At 41.3% G+C, this 22183-nt stretch overlaps 1 protein-coding gene across 2 annotated transcripts in view; it reads left to right on the forward strand.

The window, feature by feature from the left end:
* dip2bb (DIP2 acetate--CoA ligase B (putative)b) overlaps positions 1-21933 on the forward strand; it is a 63586-nt gene extending 41653 nt beyond the window's left edge. Inside the window, exons 15-39 of one of the 2 annotated variants that reach the window (XM_085775551.1) lie at positions 324-417; positions 521-640; positions 1400-1514; positions 2290-2429; positions 4284-4420; positions 4589-4669; positions 6041-6168; positions 6432-6546; positions 7536-7737; positions 7914-8026; positions 9322-9345; positions 9861-9941; positions 11170-11293; positions 11424-11545; positions 11928-12039; positions 13658-13767; positions 14740-14870; positions 14961-15129; positions 16077-16247; positions 16353-16414; positions 17217-17274; positions 17365-17439; positions 17539-17713; positions 17794-17917; positions 19157-21933. In XM_085775551.1, coding sequence (XP_085631677.1) covers positions 324-417; positions 521-640; positions 1400-1514; positions 2290-2429; positions 4284-4420; positions 4589-4669; positions 6041-6168; positions 6432-6546; positions 7536-7737; positions 7914-8026; positions 9322-9345; positions 9861-9941; positions 11170-11293; positions 11424-11545; positions 11928-12039; positions 13658-13767; positions 14740-14870; positions 14961-15129; positions 16077-16247; positions 16353-16414; positions 17217-17274; positions 17365-17439; positions 17539-17713; positions 17794-17917; positions 19157-19409 — 3036 coding nt within the window. In that variant the 3' untranslated portion in view covers positions 19410-21933. The remainder of the gene's footprint in view (positions 1-323; positions 418-520; positions 641-1399; positions 1515-2289; positions 2430-4283; positions 4421-4588; positions 4670-6040; positions 6169-6431; positions 6547-7535; positions 7738-7913; positions 8027-9321; positions 9346-9860; positions 9942-11169; positions 11294-11423; positions 11546-11927; positions 12040-13657; positions 13768-14739; positions 14871-14960; positions 15130-16076; positions 16248-16352; positions 16415-17216; positions 17275-17364; positions 17440-17538; positions 17714-17793; positions 17918-19156) is intronic. The other variant, XM_085775552.1, reaches the window with a different exon arrangement.
* The last annotated feature ends 250 nt before the right edge of the window (positions 21934-22183 follow it).

The raw sequence follows: 22183 nt of genomic DNA on the forward strand, positions 1-22183 counted from the left end.
AAAATCAAATCAGGGTCAATCATATAGATCTCTAATATTAGTGACGTCCAATTTTTCTATATATCTTACAAAAAGTATAAGGTATAATAATCTGATCCACATCTTAAAGGTTGGGCAAGTTTCTCCTTCCACTTTAAGAGATGCAAAGTTTTTCATATATTATTTAACATTTTTAATGCTTTAATTAAATAAAATTAATGAAACTACAGTTGCCAGATGAAGCACTTCTCCTTTCAGACATTAAGCCTTTGTTTCTCTTTGTTTCACTGTAATAACATGAGGTTTCATCACAATGGGGAAATAAATATTTGTGTGTTTTCCAGGCTGTGATGAACAGGATACACACTATCAGTGTTCCCTACGCAGTGATGAAGGCGTGTCCGCTGTCCTGGGTGCAGAGAGTCCACATCCACAAAGGTGAACTACGTTTATTCCTTTAGTTTGAATCGTGGCAGTGAGATGAAGGTTTGACCTCTGTGTGACCTCTGACCTCTGTGTGACCTCTGACCTCTGTGTGCAGCTCGTATCGCTCTGGTGAAGTGCCGTGACCTCCACTGGGCCATGATGGCTCACCGGGACCAGAGAGACACCAGCCTCGCCTCCTTACGGATGCTCGTTGTCGCCGACGGTGCTAACCCCTGTGAGTGCATCGCGTCACGTTAAAGGGATAGTTCAACATTTTGGCAAATTGTCCCATTGCCATAATCCCTATAGTCATAGCAGTAGGTTCGTTACCTTTAATTGTCGGTGCAAGCTATTTTTAGAACGGCGGAGCAGAGCCGCGAGCTGCTCAGAGCTACGCTACGGAGGCTCATGGGATTTCTTGGTTTCCCTCATCAAACTCATCAAATACACAATCCAACAACTCCACAACGCTCTGGTGGACAAGTTGTGAGCTGCACATTCACCACGCTATGAGATAATAACACAACGTTACCAGACAGAGTTGTTAAAGAGGCAAATACAGAGACTGCTTGATGAAAAACTGTCCCTGAAGGCAACAGCATCAGCGGTTTTGCATGAATTTCCCTCTAAAACAACTCTGTCTGGTAACGTTCTGTTATTATCTCATAGCGTGGTGAATGTGCAGCTCACAACTTGTCCACCAGAGCGTTGTGGAGTTGTTGGATTGTGTATTTGATGAGTTTGATGAGGGAAACCAAGAAATCCCATGAGCCTCCGTAGCGTAGCTCTGAGCAGCTCGCGGCTCTGCTCCGCCGTTCTAAAAATAGCTTGCACCGACAATTAAAGGTAACGAACCTACTGCTATGACTATAGGGATTATGGCAATGGGCCAATTTGCCAAAATGTCATCAAACTATCCCTTTAACAACACGCCACAGTTTCAGATTGTACAACTCTTTAATCGTGCAACGTGTTGTTGAATGAAACCTTTCAGGGTCGGTGTCTTCCTGCGATGCCTTCCTGAACGTGTTCCAGTCCCACGGCCTGAAGCCCGAGGTCATCTGTCCGTGCGCCACCTCGCCCGAGGCCATGACAGTAGCGATTCGCAGGTTTGTCTTTGATCCATGTTGAACTATCGAAAGAGGAGAAAAAGTGAAACAGAAAAGAGCAACTGAAAAAATCTTCCCGAATTATGGGACCGTCCATTTCCGTGAAAGATTTATGAGAGGACATGAGCTGAAAGTTAATAAAATATGACATAGAAATAACATGACACACACGCTGCGTTCAAGGTCGACTCTCCTCTTTACTGCTCCAGCAGGACGGATGAGGACTGTGGTTTTGCTTTAATGGCTCTAACTGTAAGAACAGATGTTGATGTTTGACTGAACTTACTCTCCTCTCCTCCTCTCCTCATCTCCTCTCCTCCTCTCCTCCTTCTTCCCTCCTCCTCCTCTCTTCTCTTCTCCTCCCCTCTCCTGCTCTCTCCTCCTCTCCTTCTTCCTCTCCTCTTTCCTTCTTCTCCATCCTCTCCTCTCCTCCTCCTCCTTCCTCTCCTCTCCTCCTCTCCTCTCCTTTCCTCTCCTCCTTCTTCCCTCCTCCTCCTCTCTTCTCTTCTCCTCCCCTCTCCTGCTCTCTCTTCCTCTCCTCTCCTTCTTCCTCTCCTCTTTCCTTCTTCTCCTCTCCTCTCCTCTCCTGTTCCTCTCCTCTCCTCCTCCTCTCTCCTCTCCTGTCCTCTCCTCTCCTCTCCTCCTTCTCTTCTCTCCTCCATCCTCTCCTCTCCTCTCCTCTCCTCTCCTCTCCTGTTCCTCTTCTCTCCTCTCCTCTCCTCTCCTCTCCTCTCCTCTCCTCCTCTCTCCTCTCCATCTCCATCTCCCTCCATAGACCCGGCGTTCCCGGCGCTCCGCTCCCTGCCCGGGCCGTCCTGTCCATGGGCGGCCTGAGCCACGGCGTCATCAGGGTCAACACGGAGGACAAGAACTCGGCCCTGACGGTGCAGGATGTGGGACACGTCATGCCTGGAGGTGAGAGAGAGAACGAGAGAGGGAGAGAAAGAGGGGGAAGACAGATGCATGAGTCAAAAGAGAAGTCTGACATCAGAATCCTGCAGGAACCTAAACATTACTCCAAGATGAGATGAAAAAAAATGTAAAAATGTATTTATGTAGCACTTTTCTTCACAAAGTTGCAAAAGGCTTCACAAGAAAAGAGAAGCAAACAAAGACAGGGATCATAAAACACACAGCAGTGAGGCTCTACAATGAGTTCAAAGTTCTAGTTCAAAAGTGTTTATTGTCAGTGGAAAAATTTACAGTGGAAAAGTGAGTTTCCCTGACAATGAAATTCTTATTTTTCTGTCCACATCACAAAACAAAACACCAGCAATTATAAAAACTAGATAGGCTATAAAAATAAACAATTAAAAGCAACAATAATACAAGACTATTAAATTACACAACCGGTCCTTTCATTACGTAAAAATAATTAATAACATAATATTACTAAAACCTAACCTTTCCTTTCATTGTTGCTGCATCACCTGCTTTTAAACTTCTGCTGTCATGAAATCTTAAACTAGACATGCTTTTTACTGTACATTTTTAAACTACTGGGCCTGTGCATATTCTCATTTGTCCAGGTCATAGTATCTCAAAGGAATTTTTAATCGAAAGTCCAGTTGCTTTTGATTTAAAATTCCTTTGAGTTTTTAAACTACTGTTTTTGCATTTAAATATTTATTGTCAAGTTTCCTTTTTTTAATTTAAATGTGAAATTCTGCACTCTTTGCTAGCAAGAATTAAATAAATCAAGTCAAATCATCATATCAAACATTTACAATGGCTTGGAGTTTTAAAAGATGATAAGTCTTATTTCAGTAGGAAGGAGACGACCAACAGGACGTGGTGGGTAGCTTGAGAGGGGAGGGAGCTTTTTGTTCTTGGGAAGATTTCACAAGAACAAAGCTATAACGGGAATATATGGGAGGATGTATGGTCGCTACAGGGTCGTGGCTCCACAAGTTGAACCAGAGTGGCTGGCACTAGGACCCCGGGGACGCCCAGTGGAGTGGGACAAGTCAGAGCTGCAGTCTGTTGTGGATGCCAGAAAAAAGAAAAGAAAAGAAAACAGAAAAAATGATGCAATGCTTTGTAAATAATTCAAAATCAACTCAAACCGCTCATGGTTTCTATAATAATTAGATTTTTGCAGTGTGTTTTTTTATTATTCTGCCCAGACTGCAGACGCCCACAGGACACAACGAATAAAAATAAACCAGATCAACACAGACTTTTAAGAGATCAGTTTTTTATTTTTTGTTTTTTTTGCGTGACTTACATTTTTATTATATTTTATATTTTACAATATGACAACACAACACAAGACACAACGTTAAAAAGTGTCCATATATAATAATCACTTGTGCAGCTCCATCACCACATCCGTCCTACATTCATAGGTCCGACAAGTTCAGAGAGATATAATCACAGGTGCAGATAACTCCTAATAATAATAATAATACAAATCAATACAGAGATCTGATTGTGAACATGAGTAGAGTAGTAGATTGTCTGTTTTTGACCTTTTTTCCTTATCCAAGTTAAAGAACAGACTGCATTGTAGCGTCTTTGCACCTAAAAGAGTTTTCAAATCAAGTGTTGTAACTTATAATAATATTCTGTTATTATATAACCTACACGATAGAGGAAACAGGATGTTCTGCCTCTGGATAATCTCTGTATAAATGTAAATCTAACTGCTGTTAATGGGAGGAAAAGAGAACAAAGCTGTTTGTAAATTGAGCTGAGCAGTGTTTGCGTGTGTGTGCATGTTTTCTAAATGTTGTGTATCTGTGTGTGTGTGTGTGTGTGTGTCTCCAGCTCTGATGTGCATCATTAGGCCTGACGGGCCTCCTCAGCTGTGTAAAACAGACGAGATCGGAGAGATAATCATCAACTCTCGGGCCGGAGGCACCATGTACTACGGTCTGCCTGGAGTCACCAAGAACACCTTCGAGGTACGAGAGCAGGATGAGAGCTGCAGCCAGGCGTCGCAGCACAACACAACACAACACAACACAACACAACACAACACAACACAACACAACACAATACAATACAACACAGCAGAGCAGAGTGGCGGCTAATTTCTTCTTCTGTTTTGTCCCGTGTGTGTGTGTGTTCAGGTGATACCAGTCAACGCTAATGGAGTTCCCATCGGAGAGATCCCATTTGTGCGCTCAGGACTCCTGGGTTTTGTCGGCCCAGTAAGTAGAAGTAGAAGAGCTTCATGGAAACTGTTGTGTAATGAGTATTCAGATTTCAGATTTTTTTTTTTTTTTTTTTTAAATGGGAGCAGTACATATTGATGGGCATTGACATGTAAATATGTGGGATTATAGCCAAGTGGCTAATTTCCATCCCCAGTCCCATTAGCATGTTGATGTTAGACATAAAAAACAATGACGATAAAAAGTACAAGAGGCAGGACTAGGACAATAAAACACCACACGAAACATATATGAACGACATACATAAACCATCAGTTAACTGACCGAAGACGGTTAAAAGAGTGGGTAAGGGGACCAAAAGATTACTGAGACGTTATAAAGTGCTACAGTGCTAGTTAAAGTGCTATGTGCTAAAGTGCTGTTTGCTAAAGTGACGAGTGCATAAGTGCAAAATTGAAGTTGACATACCCTGGCAGAATTTGTGAAATCCTGGCTACATTTCAGAAAATATAAATTGATAATGCAACAAAACTTTTTTTATTCAGAGTTAGTGGCTGGGTGAAGCCATTTATTATCACACAACTGTGTTTGATCTTTATAAATCCTAATGATAAATGCAAACACCAAAATGGTTCCTGATCAAAAGTTTACATACCCTCAAAGTTTTTACCCTGATAATAAACACACAGATTGACACAGACTGGTTCAAATGGCTACTCAGGGAACTTGATGTTTGTAATTAGTGTCTGTGTATAAAAAGTCAATGAGATTCTGGGCTCTTGACACCTGCACATTTCATCCATTGCTGCACTGTCTTTGCTGGATTCTGAGCCATGGGGAAAGCAACAGAACTGTCTAAAGTCCTGAGGGAGAAGGTTGTTCAACTTAAAACAAAAAAATAAAACAGAAAAAGGAAATAAATAGATTTGAGAATGCTAATCGGCAGTGTTCAATCTCTCATAAAAGTGGAAATTGAGGGGTTCTGTTGATACCAAGCCACGGTCTGGTACCATTTATTTATTTGGTTCATTTCGGGCATGTCAATTAGTCATCATCATCACACATCATCTCAATCCAATTAATACAATACACATGACCGAAAGGGAAAGCGGGAGAAGCAAAAGCTTATCTAGTCCCGCCCCATCAAACATTGGTTGGTCAGACTCCCTGATGATCAAATTTTTTTTTTTTTTAATGATTGTGTTATTTCTGGATGTCTCAACAGTTTAATTTGAATCGCATTTAAAATAAGAGAAATCTGTTTTGCCTGATCGCTCATGTTTTCCTTAAAGAATGGTGCACAGTTACAAAATCTTCCAGCGTATGTAAACTTATGAGCACAACTGTAACACTGTGTGTGTGTGTGTGTGTGTGTGTGTGTGTGTGTGTGTGTGTGTGTGTGTGCAGGGCAGCCTGATCTTTGTGGTAGGGAAGATCGAGGGGCTGCTGATGGTGAGCGGGCGGAGACACAACGCCGACGACCTGGTGGCCACCGCTCTGGCCGTGGAGCCGGTCAAGACTGTGTACAGAGGGAGGTGAGGACCCGTTTATGTATAAGTTTATATGTAAGTCTGATGAAGATGAGGATGAGGAAGAGTGTCTTCTGTGTGAATCCAAATTTGTCACCGCTGACATCTGGTGGTGCAAAGAGAGAACAGCAGCTGGATGTTTCCTTTTATCTTGGCGGTGACTCTTTGATGCTGCATTTAAACTTTTCGACTCACACATCTTCTGAACAACCACAACGATGTATTGATGTGTGTTTCTGTTTCTCTCTCTTTCCGTGTGTGTCTTTCAGGATCGCTGTGTTTTCAGTCACTGTGTTTTATGACGAGAGGGTCGTGATCGTGGCCGAGCAGAGGCCGGACGCTAGCGAGGAGGACAGCTTCCAGTGGATGAGTCGAGTGCTTCAGGTGAATCATCAACAGCAGCAGCATCTTCTTCTTTTACAGGCTTTTATTGTGAAAGAGTGTTCCCACAAATAAGTATAAACATAACAAATTCTGGTGGTATTCACCTCCTCTGATGCTGTTACACTATGATAATGAACTAGAGATCTGTTTCCAGGCTCAGGCTCAGTGACTTTATTTTAACTCTTTGGTAGATACAGTAACAGTGAAAGTAAAAAGTAAAAAAGTAAATAATTAGATTTAGATTAACTAATTGGATGTGTTATTGTTGTACCTATTTTTTGCACATGTAACGTTCTGCACATGAAGCAAAGACAGATGTTTTCCCTTTGCATGATGTAAATAGGAGACAATGAAGTATTTTCTATACTATTAGTATAGAAGTATAAAATAGTATTAAATACCAACAAATATATCTAAACTTCATCGCAACCAAACCCCAAAATAAAGAACCAAACATAAAATAAGAATCTTGCAAATTTACAGTTGGTTTACCACTGGTTTTAAAACAGTTTGTTTTACACCTTGGGACTAAAAACCTGTGATAAATCTGCAGCTCACTGTTCAGGTTGAGTTTTAAATGCATTTGGAAATCAGCTGTTATACTGTGTGGTGCACAGGTGAAGTTGTCATCTTCATGTTGGTTTCCCCTAACCCCCTCTAAGTATTTTCTATCCTATTCTAAGTTAAATAGCTTTAAAAAGTTTTTATACCAACAAAGATATCTAGACTACATCATAAACAAACCTCCAAATAAAACAATCAAAGAACTATGAATAAGTAGATAATAACTGATACAGACCCAAAGAGATTTATGCAAATTTACGATTTGTTTACGGCTGATTTTATAACAGTTTGTTTTACACCCTGTGACAAAAACCTGTGTCCAGAGGAGAGAAGATTGAACTCACTGTGCAGGTTGTGTTTTAAATGCGTGGTGTGTGGTGCACAGGTGAGGTTTCATTAATGAAGTTTTCATCTTCCCTGTGTAGGCCATCGACAGCATCCACCAGGTGGGCCTCTACTGCCTGGCTCTGGTGCCGGCCAACACTTTACCCAAAACACCGCTGGGCGGCATCCACATCTCTGACGCCAAGCAGTTCTTCCTGGACGGAAACCTGCACCCCTGCAACATCCTCATGTGTCCGCACACGTGTGTCACCAACCTGCCCAAACCTCGCCAGAAGCAGCCAGGTACACACGTGGTCAAATGTGGTCGAATATGGTGAAATGTGGTCAAACGTGGTCAAATGTGGTCAAACGTGGTCAAATGTGGTCAAACGTGGTCAAACTTGGTCTTACTCAATTATATTTAGACTGTGGTTAGTTTCTAAAGTCTGTAAATGTTCTGTCTCCTCTCTGTGGTGTAGTCGGTGTCGGTCCTGCCTCCGTCATGGTGGGAAACCTGGTGGCGGGGAAGCGGATCGCCCAGGCAGCGGGCAGAGACCTGGGCATGATCGAAGACCAGGACCTCGTCAGGAAGGTAGTTTTCTCTTGCACATGTGTGCGGCACCGCCACACAAACGTAACGTGCCCCGTAACCCGTAATCTCTTGTTTATGACAGATAAGACTACACAAATATACACATGGTAACATCGTATATGAAATATAACGTTATGTACCGCTTGTTTTCTCGCCGGATTCGTTCTAAACAAATGCACATGGTCGGGAAGAGGGTTAGCAACCCTTTAATGTTCTCAAGTTTTAGAAAAAACATAGTGTCTTTAAGGCACCGGGAGATGGGAGGATATTTAGCAGACTTCAAATACAACAGTAAGGAATGAGGAATCCTGCTAGTGTGGATGTGAAAGCTATAATATGGTTTTGTCAACACTAGTTTTGTGTAGAGTTTAGTTCAAGTGAGGGGTCAGAAATCCCCAATATAGCAATCAGAGGGCAAGGCTGGACATAATAGTAAAAATAGCCGCTCCAAAACCCATTTCACGGTTTCTTTTTCTTTTTTTTGCAAAACCTGACCTCTAACTCTCTGACGACGCTTTGTGACGCTGTTAATCTCATTCCCCTGCCCCTTTTTTTTTTTTTTTTTTTTACAAACGAGAAGCAGCAGGAAACAAAGTGTGATCAGAGTGTATTATGGTGGTGAATACTTAGTGTTGTAGCCATTTAAAGTATTTAAACTACAATTTCTATTTATTGCGCACACATCAGTTATGTTAAATAATTTCACTTGGTCATTTATTTTTGTAGAAATTTATTGCGTCACTGTAGCATCACATTATTTGGATACACGTCACTGGGGGGCGGGAGTAAGTCAGAACAATGCCGGACAGGTGGAGAGACTGTGGTTGCAAAAAGTTGTACCGGCATATCATGCCGTGGGCAGGGACGGTCTGTGGCGTTTGAATGCACTTCCAACACAAAAGCCACCGCGTGATACTTCTTTTAGATGTTTATTTTCCAAAGCAGGTAAAATACATAGAAAAATGTGATTTAGTATTGATAATAAATTCCAAAAAATAACGAAAAACCATCGAATCAACGAAGTGAGTAACTTACTCCCGCCCCCTAGTGACATGTATCCAAATAATGTGATGCTACAGTGATGCAAAACATTTCTACAAAAATAAATGACCAAGTCATATTATATAAACATAACTGATGTGTGTGCAACAAATACAAATTGTGGTTTAAATACTTTAAATGGCTACAACAGATAGTTTGGTCCATGATGAGCTCAGCTGCAGCTCAGATCTGTAGGTGTAAAACCAAAAACCTGGACTCTTCTCTCTCTCTGCTCTCGTCCCGTCTGGATGTAGCTCTGTATGTGGCCCACTGTGATGGTAAGAGTCACATCCCCTCTCACCCCGTCCACTCTCATCCTGCTCTAATCTATAGACTATTGTGGTTTTAATTTTCTGTGCTTGTGTTTTAAGATGTGACACAAAATGTTGCATGATGTTTATTTTTGTTTTTTTGACATTTTTGTAATTGTGTTGATTTAAGACCTGCACCCTGTGTACTGTAGCTGCCCTGTACCTTGTTCTGCTGCAGACGTCCCTCTCACTTCCTGAGTTATTGTTCATTATTGTAAAAGCTGGATTGGCTCTGAGTGTTTGATGTAAATTGTTTGCACGTTGGCGAGACACAGTTTATGTCAGACAGCTGCTCGCTGAGGTCATCAAGTCTCTGAGAGGCACTTTATTTTGTTTTATTTAGGTCTAAGTTTTTCCATCAGCACGAAACCCTTCATGGATATTATTGTATTTAAGGACACGTTGGGATGTTTATTATATATATATATATAAATATATACAGTTTATATATAGATCTAATGGCTGTTTTCTTCTTCCTGCAGCATCAGTACCTGACGGAGGCTCTACAGTGGAGGGCACAGACAGACGCAGACCACGTCCTCTTCGTTCTTCTCAATGCAAAGGTACCACACTGAGAAACACAGTATTTCAGCGTCACCTCACCAGTCTCTGATGGTGAGCTGCTGCATAGCGGCCGGGCTGGTTGAGTCATTCCTCTCTGTTTACCTGCTGATTCCAGGTCAGTCTGAAGCTCTGAGCTCTGTGAGGAAGACTCCTCTGAGTTTTCTTTGGACTCTGTCAGAAATCTTGCAGCAGCACCTGGTGGTGGATGCTTTATGGTCCAATGATGTTCTTTTATTTTCACTTCACGGTGCATTCAGGGGTTTAGAAACACGTCTGTAACCTGTAACGCCATCAGTCAGTGTGTTTTTATCAACATAAGGTTTTGAAGGTCTGGAGAGAGCTCTTTGCTTTGAGCCATGATGACGATGATGATGCTTCTTGTGTGACACCTTGGTGATGAGAAAACTTTTTAACAGCATCAATCAGGACTAAAGCAGCTATTAAAGAGACCCCAAGGAGTTTGCTTTTGGTTATATAAGACTCTCATATTAATGTGGATGAATCTACATTACCCACTTGTTAATGGGTCCATTTTCGATAAATATATAGTTTTTCATTATAGTTATTTTGATATTATTATTTAGTGGTCGACTCGCCCAGCGTTTCTTTCACAGACGCTGCCCGGTGGGTCATGGGAATAACGCCGCCGGATCGCTAGTTGGCATCGTTTATGGTCGGAACTACTACGGTATCTGATCGTCTTCCAACCTCCAACTTTCATTCTTGATTGATAAAACATTTTTGGCAAATGTTTTCTCTTTCTCTGCCTTGCGCCGGTCCAAGAATTTCACCGTGCGCGCGGAGGCTCATGGGAAATGTAGTGTGAAAACACTTCGCTTTCCGAAACTCCTCGTAGTCCCTTTAAGGAGCACTGATAGGAGACAGGATCACTTTCTAAACTCTGACAGATTCCTGCTGCTTTCTTCTCTTTCATTCCTTTCTGCACCTCTTCCTTTTCTTCTTCATATCTTCAATACTTATTCACTTTACACACAACTTCATTTATGGACAGATATGTTTAGATGTATTTGTGTGTGTGGATTACTTGGGTTGTTACTGACATCTGGTGAACATTTCATGTCAAAAGCCTGATTAGAAATATATTTACTGAGAAAAATGTTGACGCGTCCAAGCTTATTTCCCCCGCTGTACTTTAACTCTAATGCACAAGAAAGAAGAAACTCTGAAGATGTTGCAGCACTGACTCCCTCTCCTCCTGTCGTACAGGGAGTCCCCGTGAGCACGGCGTCCTGCGTGCAGCTTCATAAGCGAGCGGAGAAGATCGCTGCAGCGCTCACAGAGAAAGGAAGCATCAACACCGGAGAGAACGTGGTGCTGCTGTATCCTCCGGGTCGGTTCTGCTTCCTGTCATCACTCCGACTCCCACAGAGATTAATTATTGTGACTCATGGAATATTTAATTTTTTTTATAATATTTAATATTTAATATATACGTATATTTTACTCCACCTTCCTCTCAGGCATCGATTTGATCGCGGCCTTCTACGGTTGTCTCTACGCTGGATGTGTCCCTGTCAACGTCCGACCGCCACACCCTCAGAACCTGGCGGCCACGTTGCCGACCGTCCGTATGATCATTGATGTGAGTGTGTGTGTGTGTTTGTCCCAACATAAAAACTGCAGCTCAACCAGAACCAGACTCAAAGTGAAGATAAGGTCACTAAATGTTCCTGTTTTCTATCTTTTCTAAAAATAAAAGTTCAGCTTACCACTAAAAAATCTGTCAAACTTTATGAAGATAAATCATGTTTTATGAGACTGTTTCTGTCACTGATTTAATTTTTGACAGGTTTTGCAGCTTCTGCTTTTTTTAAATTAATCATGTTTGCACTTTTACACTGTGTATTTTTATTCGTATACTTATTTATTCTTATATTTTACTATATATTTCTTGTTTTGTCCAAAGAGATCGCAGTGATCGATCTCATAACGTTTTTCTGACTCTGTGTCTGTTTTGTCACCAGGTGAGTAAAGCCGCCTGTATCCTGACCACTCAGAACTTAATGAGGACTCTGCGCTCTAAAGAAGCCGCTGCTTCTGTCAATATCAAAACGTGGCCGACGATCATTGACACAGGTGAGACGCTATACATTATACATCTGCAGACAGGTGGACAGGGGAAAGGTGTTGGAATAGCATTTAAAATGGCTGTTTCAGGTGAGTAAAAATGCTCCTGGTGCAGCTCAGAGTCCAGAGTTCAACATGACGATGAGTATCACCTCAAAAAAGACAAAAAAGGCGACTTTCTACTTCTTTAAAAACGTTTACTTTCCTAAAGAAGTAGAAAACGATGACAAAACTTAGTTGAATATTAATAATAAATTCCAAAGTTAATAAAAACACCACCTAATTAACGAAAATGAGTAACTTTAAGTCCTTAAAACAAAACGGGTGGTCAAAAACTTCTTACCGACCACAGCCTCCACATGTCCGACATTGTCCAGACTGACATGTGACCAAATCATGTGATGCTACAATGACGTAAGAAATTAAGTTGTAGCTTAATTGTTTGTTTCTACATAAAAAATACTTTTATATAAAGGTCCAAGTCAATATAACCATAAATGATCCATGTGCAGCAACTAAGAATTATGTTTGAAGCAAAAACCAAATGGCTAAAACATGTAACATCTCAAATACCGGTTCAATGCAACACACAGTCAAGTACAGAGCAATGAAATTCACACGGTCAGAAAGTAAATCAGATTTTTAGAAATAAATTAAAGAACCTGCTCCTGAAATCTGCATTTGATCACAGCTGACACATACATGGTTTCATGTGTATAGGACTAAGTGTGTGTGTATTGTGCTGCAAACCTGGAACTGTTCAGCACTTATGTTGTTGTCTGAGGTATCAGAGAAAATGTTATTTTAAAGTTTTTAACTGTCTAATATATTGCAGTGTAATGTGTAATTAGTAGCTGCCACTGATGTGCTACATGTCACTAATGGGGATCCAAATAAACAATAAACAATAATCTGAAGCTTAAATCCTTATTACTGTAGGTGTAGGAGCCATTTCAGAATTTATTTTGGTGTTTATTTTGTGTTTTATTTTTGGTGAACTTCCTCTGATGGGGAAGTGACGTAATGCACAATGGGACGGGGCAAAGAACAAAGGGATGATCTGGTGCAGGTGTTGCTGAGCGAAGCACCCAATTCTTTGACCATAGCGTTAAAGTAGACATTGTTTTTTTGTGTTTCTTGTTTTGCTAAGAATTTGCTAAGATTTTGTTTAGTTTGAAGAACAGAAATAAATCTTTTTTTATTTAATTTATCAGTGGAACCTCGTTTGTACACTAATTTCATTGAACCCATGCACGCGTCAGCTCATGTTGATCTGCTGCCGTGACGTTCTTTTCTTTGGGTTTGGGAAGAGACAGATCACTACAGCAGGTGTAGGAGTTTGATGGCTTGTATGATTAATAAAGGAAAGAAAATTCACTGTAATCTTTACAACAAGTGCTTCCTCCTGTGTAACTTTCAAACATACTCAGTGTGTGTATAGATTGTGTTGCTGTGCTGGGTTTCTTTTATCTTAGTATTTATTGTTCTGTGTGTGTTTTGTTGATCTAAGTTGAACTTCAGAGTTGCACAACCGGTGAATGATCGACAGTATCAGATTACTCCTGGTAATGATTACATGTTGCAGATCAAATTAATTCTGTTGTTTACTTTGTTCTCCGTCACCCAGACGACCTTCCACGCCGCCGGCCTCCGCAGATCTATAAACCGCCCACAGCGGAGATGATCGCTTATCTGGACTTCAGCGTGTCCACCACCGGCATGCTGACTGGGGTGAAGGTGAGACAGAGGCTGGGGATTCAAACTGGGTCACGTTTTTATTATCACAGTCCTGTAACCAACTGATGTTATATACAGTATATTATTATATTATTACAACCTCTGAGCTCTTTCACCATCTCCCTCATTCACTTGACCATCTCACATTTAAAGGGATAGTTCCACATTTTGGCAAAGTGGCCCATTGCCATAATCCCTGTAGTTTTAGGAGTAGGTTCGTTACCTTTATTTGTCGGTGCAAGCTATTTTTATTTTTATTTTATTTTATTTATTTAAAAGGGACAATACACATTAATGAACATTCGTATGTGTGCACAAATGTAAATGCATCAGAGTTAGCAACTTGCTAATTTGCATCCGTAGTCCCTTGGCAGGTAACACACAAACAGACAGAAATACACGAACGGCGGAGCAGAGCCGTGAGCTGCTCAGAGCTACGCTACGGAGGCTCATGGGATTTCTTGGTTTCCCTCATCAAACTCATCAAATACGAGGTGTTTTCGAAGTAAATACATGCCCAAAAGAGTATTTGCACATCCATGTATTTTCTGTTGCAGGTGCAGAGGTCAGTGTAGCTTAAAGGTAAATTCATGTAAAACCGCTGATGCGCGTTGCCTTCAGGGACAGTTTTTCATCAAGCAGTCTCTGCATTTACCTCTAAAACAACTCTGTCTGGTAACGTTCTGTTATTATCTCATAGCGTGGTGAATGTGCAGGTCACAACTTGTCCACCAGAGCGTTGTGGAGTTGTTGGATTGTGTATTTGATGAGTTTGATGAGGGAAACCAAGAAATCCCATGAGCCTCCGTAGCGTAGCTCTGAGCAGCTCACGGCTCTGCTCCGCCGTTCTAAAAATAGCTTGCACCGGCAAATAAAGGTAACGAACCTACTGCTATGACTATAGCGATTTGCCAAAATGTTGAACTATTCCTCTAACATAGGAATCTTGCTCCTCTTGTCGTCTGGTCACAGATCTCCCATGCGGCCGTCAGCGCGCTGTGTCGCTCCATAAAGCTGCAGTGTGAACTCTACTCCTCTCGCCAAATAGCCATCTGCCTGGACCCGTACTGCGGTCTGGGCTTCGTCCTGTGGTGCCTCGCCAGGTGCAGTGAAACCTTCAGCTTCATCTTTTTCTCTCTCTCTGTGTCTTTATGTTTCTCCTCTGATCACGGCTGCTGTTTCCTGTCTGACAGTGTTTACTCAGGTCACCAGTCCATCCTGATTCCTCCCTTTGAGCTGGAGAGCTGCTCGTCCCTGTGGCTGAGCACGCTCAGTCAGTACCGCGTCAGAGACACCTTCTGCTCCTACTCCGTCATGGAGCTCTGCACTAAAGGACTGGGCACTCAGACCGACTTACTCAAGGTAAGGGAGTATTGATTATTGATTAGTGTTGTGGTGCTCGAAACCGGTCTTGGTCTTGTCTCGGTCTCAGTCGAGCTGGACTCTGAACTTTTTCTCAAGACCAGCCAAGACCACAAATGTCTCTCTGTCACTCACTCACTTTGGTTTATGTGATGTAACTTAATAACTTTAAAGGAATAGTTCACCAAAAAAATGAAATTCAGTCATTACTGACTCACTCTCATGCTGATGAATACTCCGGAGTAGTTTTTTATTCCTCAAAGTGCATCTGGAGACCCGGGAGGCCGGTTCCTAGTCCAACCAAAACTTTATATGAGAGTAATAGGGCCCGACACAAAAACGTCCATAAAACTACACAAAAACCATATAATATTCCTCCACACTGCTCGTCCACTGCAATCCAAGTGTCCTGAAGGGAGATAGTCCCAAATTCAATACAGGACTGTTTAGGCTGTAAAAATGTCCTAAATGACGTCGTTTCCAGTAAACTCTGGACTATATCCCTTCAGGACAAAACTACTCTGGAATATTCATCAGCATGAGGGTGAGTCATTAATGACCGAATTTCATTTTTGGTGAACTATTCCTTTAAGATAATTAAATAGTTGTACTAAAGTATCTGCTTGTGTTAAACCACCTGAACTTGTGTGAGGAGACTTCAGCAGGTTCTGTGCTGTGTTCTTCTGTTCAATCCAAACTTTGTTTACATTAAATATGGTTTAGATTTTATATCAAATCATCTTTTCTTTGTAGCTGAGGAGGAATAATGTAAATATCAAGACACGTGGTTATTATGAGGACTGATACTGAATACAGTGATGGTCTTCATAATGGTCTTGCTTCGGTTTGGTCTCGGTCTTGACCACGACACTAGTATTTATCATTCCAAAATAAAGAGACCCGTTGATTTGGTTTGATGATGACTTGTGTGTGTGTGTGCGTCTCAGGCTCGTGGTGTGAACCTGTCGTGCGTGCGGAGCTGCGTGGTGATAGCGGAGGAACGACCTCGTCTCGCCCTCTCACACTCCTTCTCCAAGCTGTTTAAGGACGTCGGTCTGTCGCCCAGAGCTGTCAGCACGGCGTTCGGCTCCAGGGTGAACCTGGCCGTCTGCCTGCAGGTGCTGCACACACACACAAACACACACACACACACAAACAAACACAGACACACACACTGTAAACCTCAGATCTGACATCATATGTGTGTGTTGTGTGTGTCACAGGGAACCACCGGTCCTGATCCCTGCACAGTGTATGTGGACATGAAGTCTCTCCGCCATGACAGGTGAGGTCATGTGGATTACTTCAGTCAGGGGATTACTGCTGACCTTTGACCTGTGGCAGCGGTCCTGAGGTGACACTTCAGTTCACAGACTAGTTGTCGTAACTCAGTCCCACAGTTTGTCTGAACTGCAGTAGGTGCACTGTGTATTTTCAGCACTATTCATATATATATATATATATACAGTATATATTTACACTACAGGTCAAAAGTCTGGACACACCTCCTCATTCAATGCTCTTTCTTTATTTTTATCACTTTCTACATTGTAGATTCATACTTAGGACATTAAAACTATGAAGGAACACATATGGAGTTATATAGTTAACACAAAAGTGGGAACTCCTTCAAAACCGTTGCAGGTGACGACCTCATGAAGCTGAAGACAGAATCAAAAGTCTGCAAAAAGCTGTCATCAAAGCAATAGGTGGCTACTTCTAAAAATCTTAAGTGGAAACTCCCGCACACTTTCTTTTCACTTTCTTCTCAAGGCATCAAGGTGCCTATGGTATGTGACCAAAACGTTGGCTTAATAAATGTTTGTGGGAGTTTCTCTACAAGTCTAATACTTCTAAAAATCTAAAATCTAAAACACATTTAGCTTTTTTTTAAACACTTTTTTTGTTTACTATATAATTCCTTATGTGTTCCTTCATAGTTTTGATGTCTTCAGTATGAACGTACAATGTAGAAGGTATTGAAAATAAAGAAAAAACATTGAATTAGAAGGTGTGTCCAAACTCATTATCTAAACTTCAGGTATATATATGTTAATATGTGTGTTTGTTTGTGTGTGTCGTGTCAGAGTGAGGCTGGTGGAGAGAGGAGCTCCTCAAAGTCTTCCTCTAATGGAGTCTGGAAAGGTGAGAAGTCCTACGTTTATACCTGTGCTGCTTTATGACGTGTTTAAGTTAAAGTTAAAGTGCCTTTAAATTAAAATTTTTAATTTTCAGATCCTGCCAGGCGTGCGGGTGATAATTGTGAACCCTGAGACCAGAGGCCCGCTCGGGGATTCTCATTTAGGAGAGGTGATTGTAATGTTTGTAAAGATGTTGCAGAAAAAAAACACAAAGTTTCTTTCCCCGTCAAACGCAGCAGTGACCCGGTGTGTGTGTGTGTTTTCTTAGATCTGGGTGAACAGTCCTCACAACGCCAGCGGCTACTACACCATCTACGGAGAGGAGAGTCTGCAGGCCGACCACTTCAACACCAAGCTCAGCTTCGGTGACCCGCAGACGTTATGGGCCAGAACTGGATACCTGGGGTTTGTGAAGCGGACGGAGCTGCTGGAGGCCAACGGAGGTAAAACAGACTGAAAAAAAAACAAAAGCACAGTTAATGAATTTATTATCAGACAGATAGATAACAGTCTCTGTGCTCAGATCGACATGACGCTCTGTTCGTGGTGGGTTCACTGGACGAGACCCTGGAGCTCCGAGGGCTGCGTTATCATCCCATCGACATCGAGACCTCAGTGTCCCGGGCTCATCGCAGTATCGCTGAGAGGTGAGAAGGACGCACTCGATGCACATTATCTACCTGACACTGGCACTTTTTATTGATGTGTTTTTAGGAAACAATATAAAATGTTAACTGCCACTACAGTGCAGACAGAAAGGATCTATGAACTACACTGGTTATCCACGCAGGGAGCTGTAGCTGATCCCTGATGAAAGTATATTATGATACATACATTTAATTTAATTCAATTTAAATAGGGGTTTGATCTGTAGAGCTCAGGAGTACTTAATATTTCATGTTCTCTTCAAAAGAAAAGTAAATTAGGTAAACATAAACAACAATATTAAGTGTGACATATTTCATATACAACATATAGGCTACACATATTTGCTTTTTTGTTGCTGATTTGAAAAACTAATAGAAAACTGATTCTACTCCCATGTGCATACATCAATATGAAGCTATAGATAGCTGACAGTAAGTCAAACTCAAGTCAAGTCAAACTTTATTTATAAAGCACATTTAAAATAACTGAAGCTGCCTAAGTGCTGTACATGTAAAAAATAAAATGTAAACAGTTTTACATACATGTGGGACATAACATAAAGCAAAAGCAAGGAAAGTTTATCAAGGACTCTTCCTCAACCTGAGTTGAAGGCCTTAGTGAATAAATAAGTCTTAAGAGAAGACTTAAAGGAGGAAGAAATATTATATAATCATATAATATGGTTTGTTTAAACCTCCATAGAAATGTTTTGGTATAGATTAAAGTGAGTATTAAAGGTGGTTTTAGGCTGATTTACCCTTTTAACTCTGGTAATTGCTATGCACACCTGTTGTTAGTCTTTGTGCTAACAACTTATGGTGTATTTAGTGCAGTATTGACAGGACAGAAGTCGAGAGAAAGCCGGTAAAACGTGGGTCAGGTCAACAATACGACATCGCCATGACAACATATTGTCACGTGTATTGTTTTGCCTCGTGCTGACGGACCACATGTTTACATAGAGGCTTGTTTATGCCGTTACGTGGAGCGGCTGTCGTCTGTCTGCCGTCTGCCCGATTTCAGGTGAATGCAGCATGAAAAATACGATTGAGTTGCTTGCGATATAGCCTACAACCGCAACGCTAGATGGAAGTAATTCCTACACAATGTACATTTAAGTTTCTTAAATAGAACGGCAGATTGGAGGAGGCGGCTAATCCAACAAATTTCTTTTGTGTGATGAATAATTTCTGTTAATTAGTTCCTAAATCCCTAAAACTAAACTCGTCCCCTCTCAGTGCTGTGTTTACATGGACCAACCTGCTGGTGGTGGTGTCGGAGCTGTGCGGCTCGGAGCAGGACGCCCTGGACCTGGTGCCTCTGATAACCAACGTGGTGCTGGAGGAGCACCACCTCATCGTGGGGGTGGTGGTGATCGTGGACCCCGGGGTCATCCCCATCAACTCCCGGGGGGAGAAGCAGCGCATGCACCTCCGCGACTCCTTCCTGGCCGACCAGCTGGATCCCATCTACGTCGCCTACAACATGTGATGTGGCCCCCCGTTGGTCCGCCGTCCACATGCTTCTGCACCATCGTCCACAACGTTATGACTCCTGGCCTGGCAGATGATGAAGATGATGATGAGGAGGAGGATGAGAAGCATGAAACACATAAACTGCTGCCCAGCCCTGTGTGACGTCACCAGCATATCTCGGCCACTGCATGTCTGTGATTGGATCTGCCATGTTTGGAGTTGTTCACTGTGTTTTATAGAAAGACTTTTGCAAATGGGATTGATGCAACATGTGCTGCATACGGCAAAGAAAAAAAAAAGTCCCTGTTGCACTTTTTGGGGGGGAATGGGGGAGTGGGGTGGGGGGGGGTAAAAGGGGCAAATGGCACACACAACAGGAACAGTTTGAATATAAATACCATGTTAATGTCTTTGTGAAAATCCATCTTCTTATTCTCTAGTTACCATGAAACCTCTTATCTTGAAACACTTTTCCCTTTTGTGTCCACACACAGACTCAAAGAGCTACTAAACCCAAATCGACCACTTGAAATAACATGCAGCTTTGAAACTAACGCACACAAATGCATGTGTCATCATGTCGCACTAACATGGAAGAACAAAGGAGGGCACATGTTAAAAAAAAAAACCTTGAAACTAGTAGCTAGTCTCAGTCGGTGCACATAATTTAGAACGGTTATTTTGTCCCACGATGACGAAGCCAAATAGATTTTCCTTATATATATATATAAATATATATTTCCTGCCTTATAAAACTTCAGCCATACATTCCTATCTTAATTTTTAATGAATCCATTATTAATGGCTGTTTCTTCTCCTTTTCGGTTTGGACTAGTAATGGAAATAAATCCTGACAGAAATCCAAAGGGTTTGAAGTAAAAAGAGGAAAAGAGGCCATATTGTGTACTGTACCTATAAAAGGCCTCCATGTATTTTAGATACTGTATGTTACTGTATAGATATTTTTAATTGTATAAATGTACAAAAGCTTGGCTCGTCTCTATCAGCTGATGGTTTGTGGACAGTTCAGCTGGGAGCTGATAGAAGCAGCAGGGAAGCAGATTGTAAATAAGATTGGTCAATACTTTTGAATTTGTTGTACTACGGAGGGTGAAAATAACTAACTTTAAAGCATTGTTTAGTCAGGACAGATATAACATTGCACTTTCTCAAAAAAAAAAAAAAAGAATGGTCTATTTTATTATAACAATGAGGCATTATAATAACGTATGGTGCAGGAGCTTCTATTATTCTGAGGAATCTTTGCTTGAGGGGCTTTGAGAGTTTACCAGGAGGGCTATCACTGTTAATACCAGGAAAAATACAAATGTGTGGTGTGAGGAGAGAAAGCTAAAACCAATATCATGACTGTTTTTCAGGCTACCAGGTTATTTTATCGTTAAAAAAAAAAATTTAAATAGCCCCCCAACTGTTCATCTAATATCCATTACATCATTGTACTTTGTATTGTTAAAGATTCACCCAACCCACCCTCCCCTCTCAGTTTAGTACGGCATCGTAGAGCCAGTGTTTGAGAGTTTGGCCCCTTTTTCCTTTTTCCTCTTCCTCTCTACACTCCCGAGTTCATTAGACACTGTGTGTTTTTGTGTTTGTGTAACTCTGTAAAGAACGACTTTAAACTCCAACAGGCTCGTCGTTGGTACCGTCGGTCTGTAGTCGTCGTCATCATGTATCTGGATCATTTCCTTTGTTCAGTCACTGGATTTTCTAAGCACTCGTGAATGCAGTTTTTACGAAGCCGACCACTTCTGAAACAACAAACATCCCTCGATTGGCACGGTACAGTCAATTGTGTGAGGGGAAAAAAGAAAAGAAGAAGATGTATTTGCAAAATGTATTTGGTTTCCTGCAATCGTGTGCTTTCCTTGTGCTCCTTGCCATAATTTATAGGTTCTTTGTACTGGATGATTCTGTATTTCAGTGATGAACCCTTAATGTCAACATAATAATGTAAATAGTTTTTATTTTGTTTGTTTTGGACTTTTGCAACTGTCCCATGTAACATTCATTCAGTCATGCCAAAACACAATATTAAGAACATGTTTAATCATTTTCAAGGTAAACAGGAATATGATCCATTGAATTACTGCACTTTGCACTGGTGGTACTTTTTTTTTTTTTTTTAAGTAGGTTTCTACTGTGTGGACTGTGCAAATAATAATATTATTAATATTATTAATAATGTTTTACATTTGATTTTGCCCAGTTTTGAGTTTATCTAGGTAAAAAAAAAAAAAAAAAAAGAATAAGAAAAAAAAAAAAGACTAACAGCACTTCATCTTAACATTGCATCCTATGTTTGCAGCAGAGTGTTTGCATGACTCAGCCAAGCACACACACACATACACATATAATTCAGCTTGAGGCACATCTCACCTGGAGGCACAGCTGGGGGAGATAGATATGTATGAAACTGTACATTCAGGGAACTAAACTCATAACACAGGGATGGACCAGGCGGTCCCTTGGTGCAATCTGTGGATACTTTACCCTTAAAATGTAGACGTTTGTTTAAAGAACTAACTAATTTCCTTGTAGACGTTGTGGATCTTGATGAGCAAAAAGAGGGACGACTGGCGGCTACCAGTGTCCATCTACCATCTACCTGCTTTTGCTGGGAAGTCAACACAAGGGCTTCCTTTGGTTTCCACTCTTTTTCTTCGTCGGAGTTCTTACACCTATGCAATCCCAAAGACGGTGCAATTTAATTTCATAGCTTGCACAGTCTGGTTAAATATACATGCTTATACATTTTGTAATAACAAAGAA

Source organism: Trachurus japonicus, chromosome 5, assembly GCF_045865225.1.
Source record: "Trachurus japonicus isolate A0001 chromosome 5, Traja_1.0".
NCBI classification, from domain to species: Eukaryota; Metazoa; Chordata; class Actinopteri; order Carangiformes; family Carangidae; genus Trachurus; species Trachurus japonicus.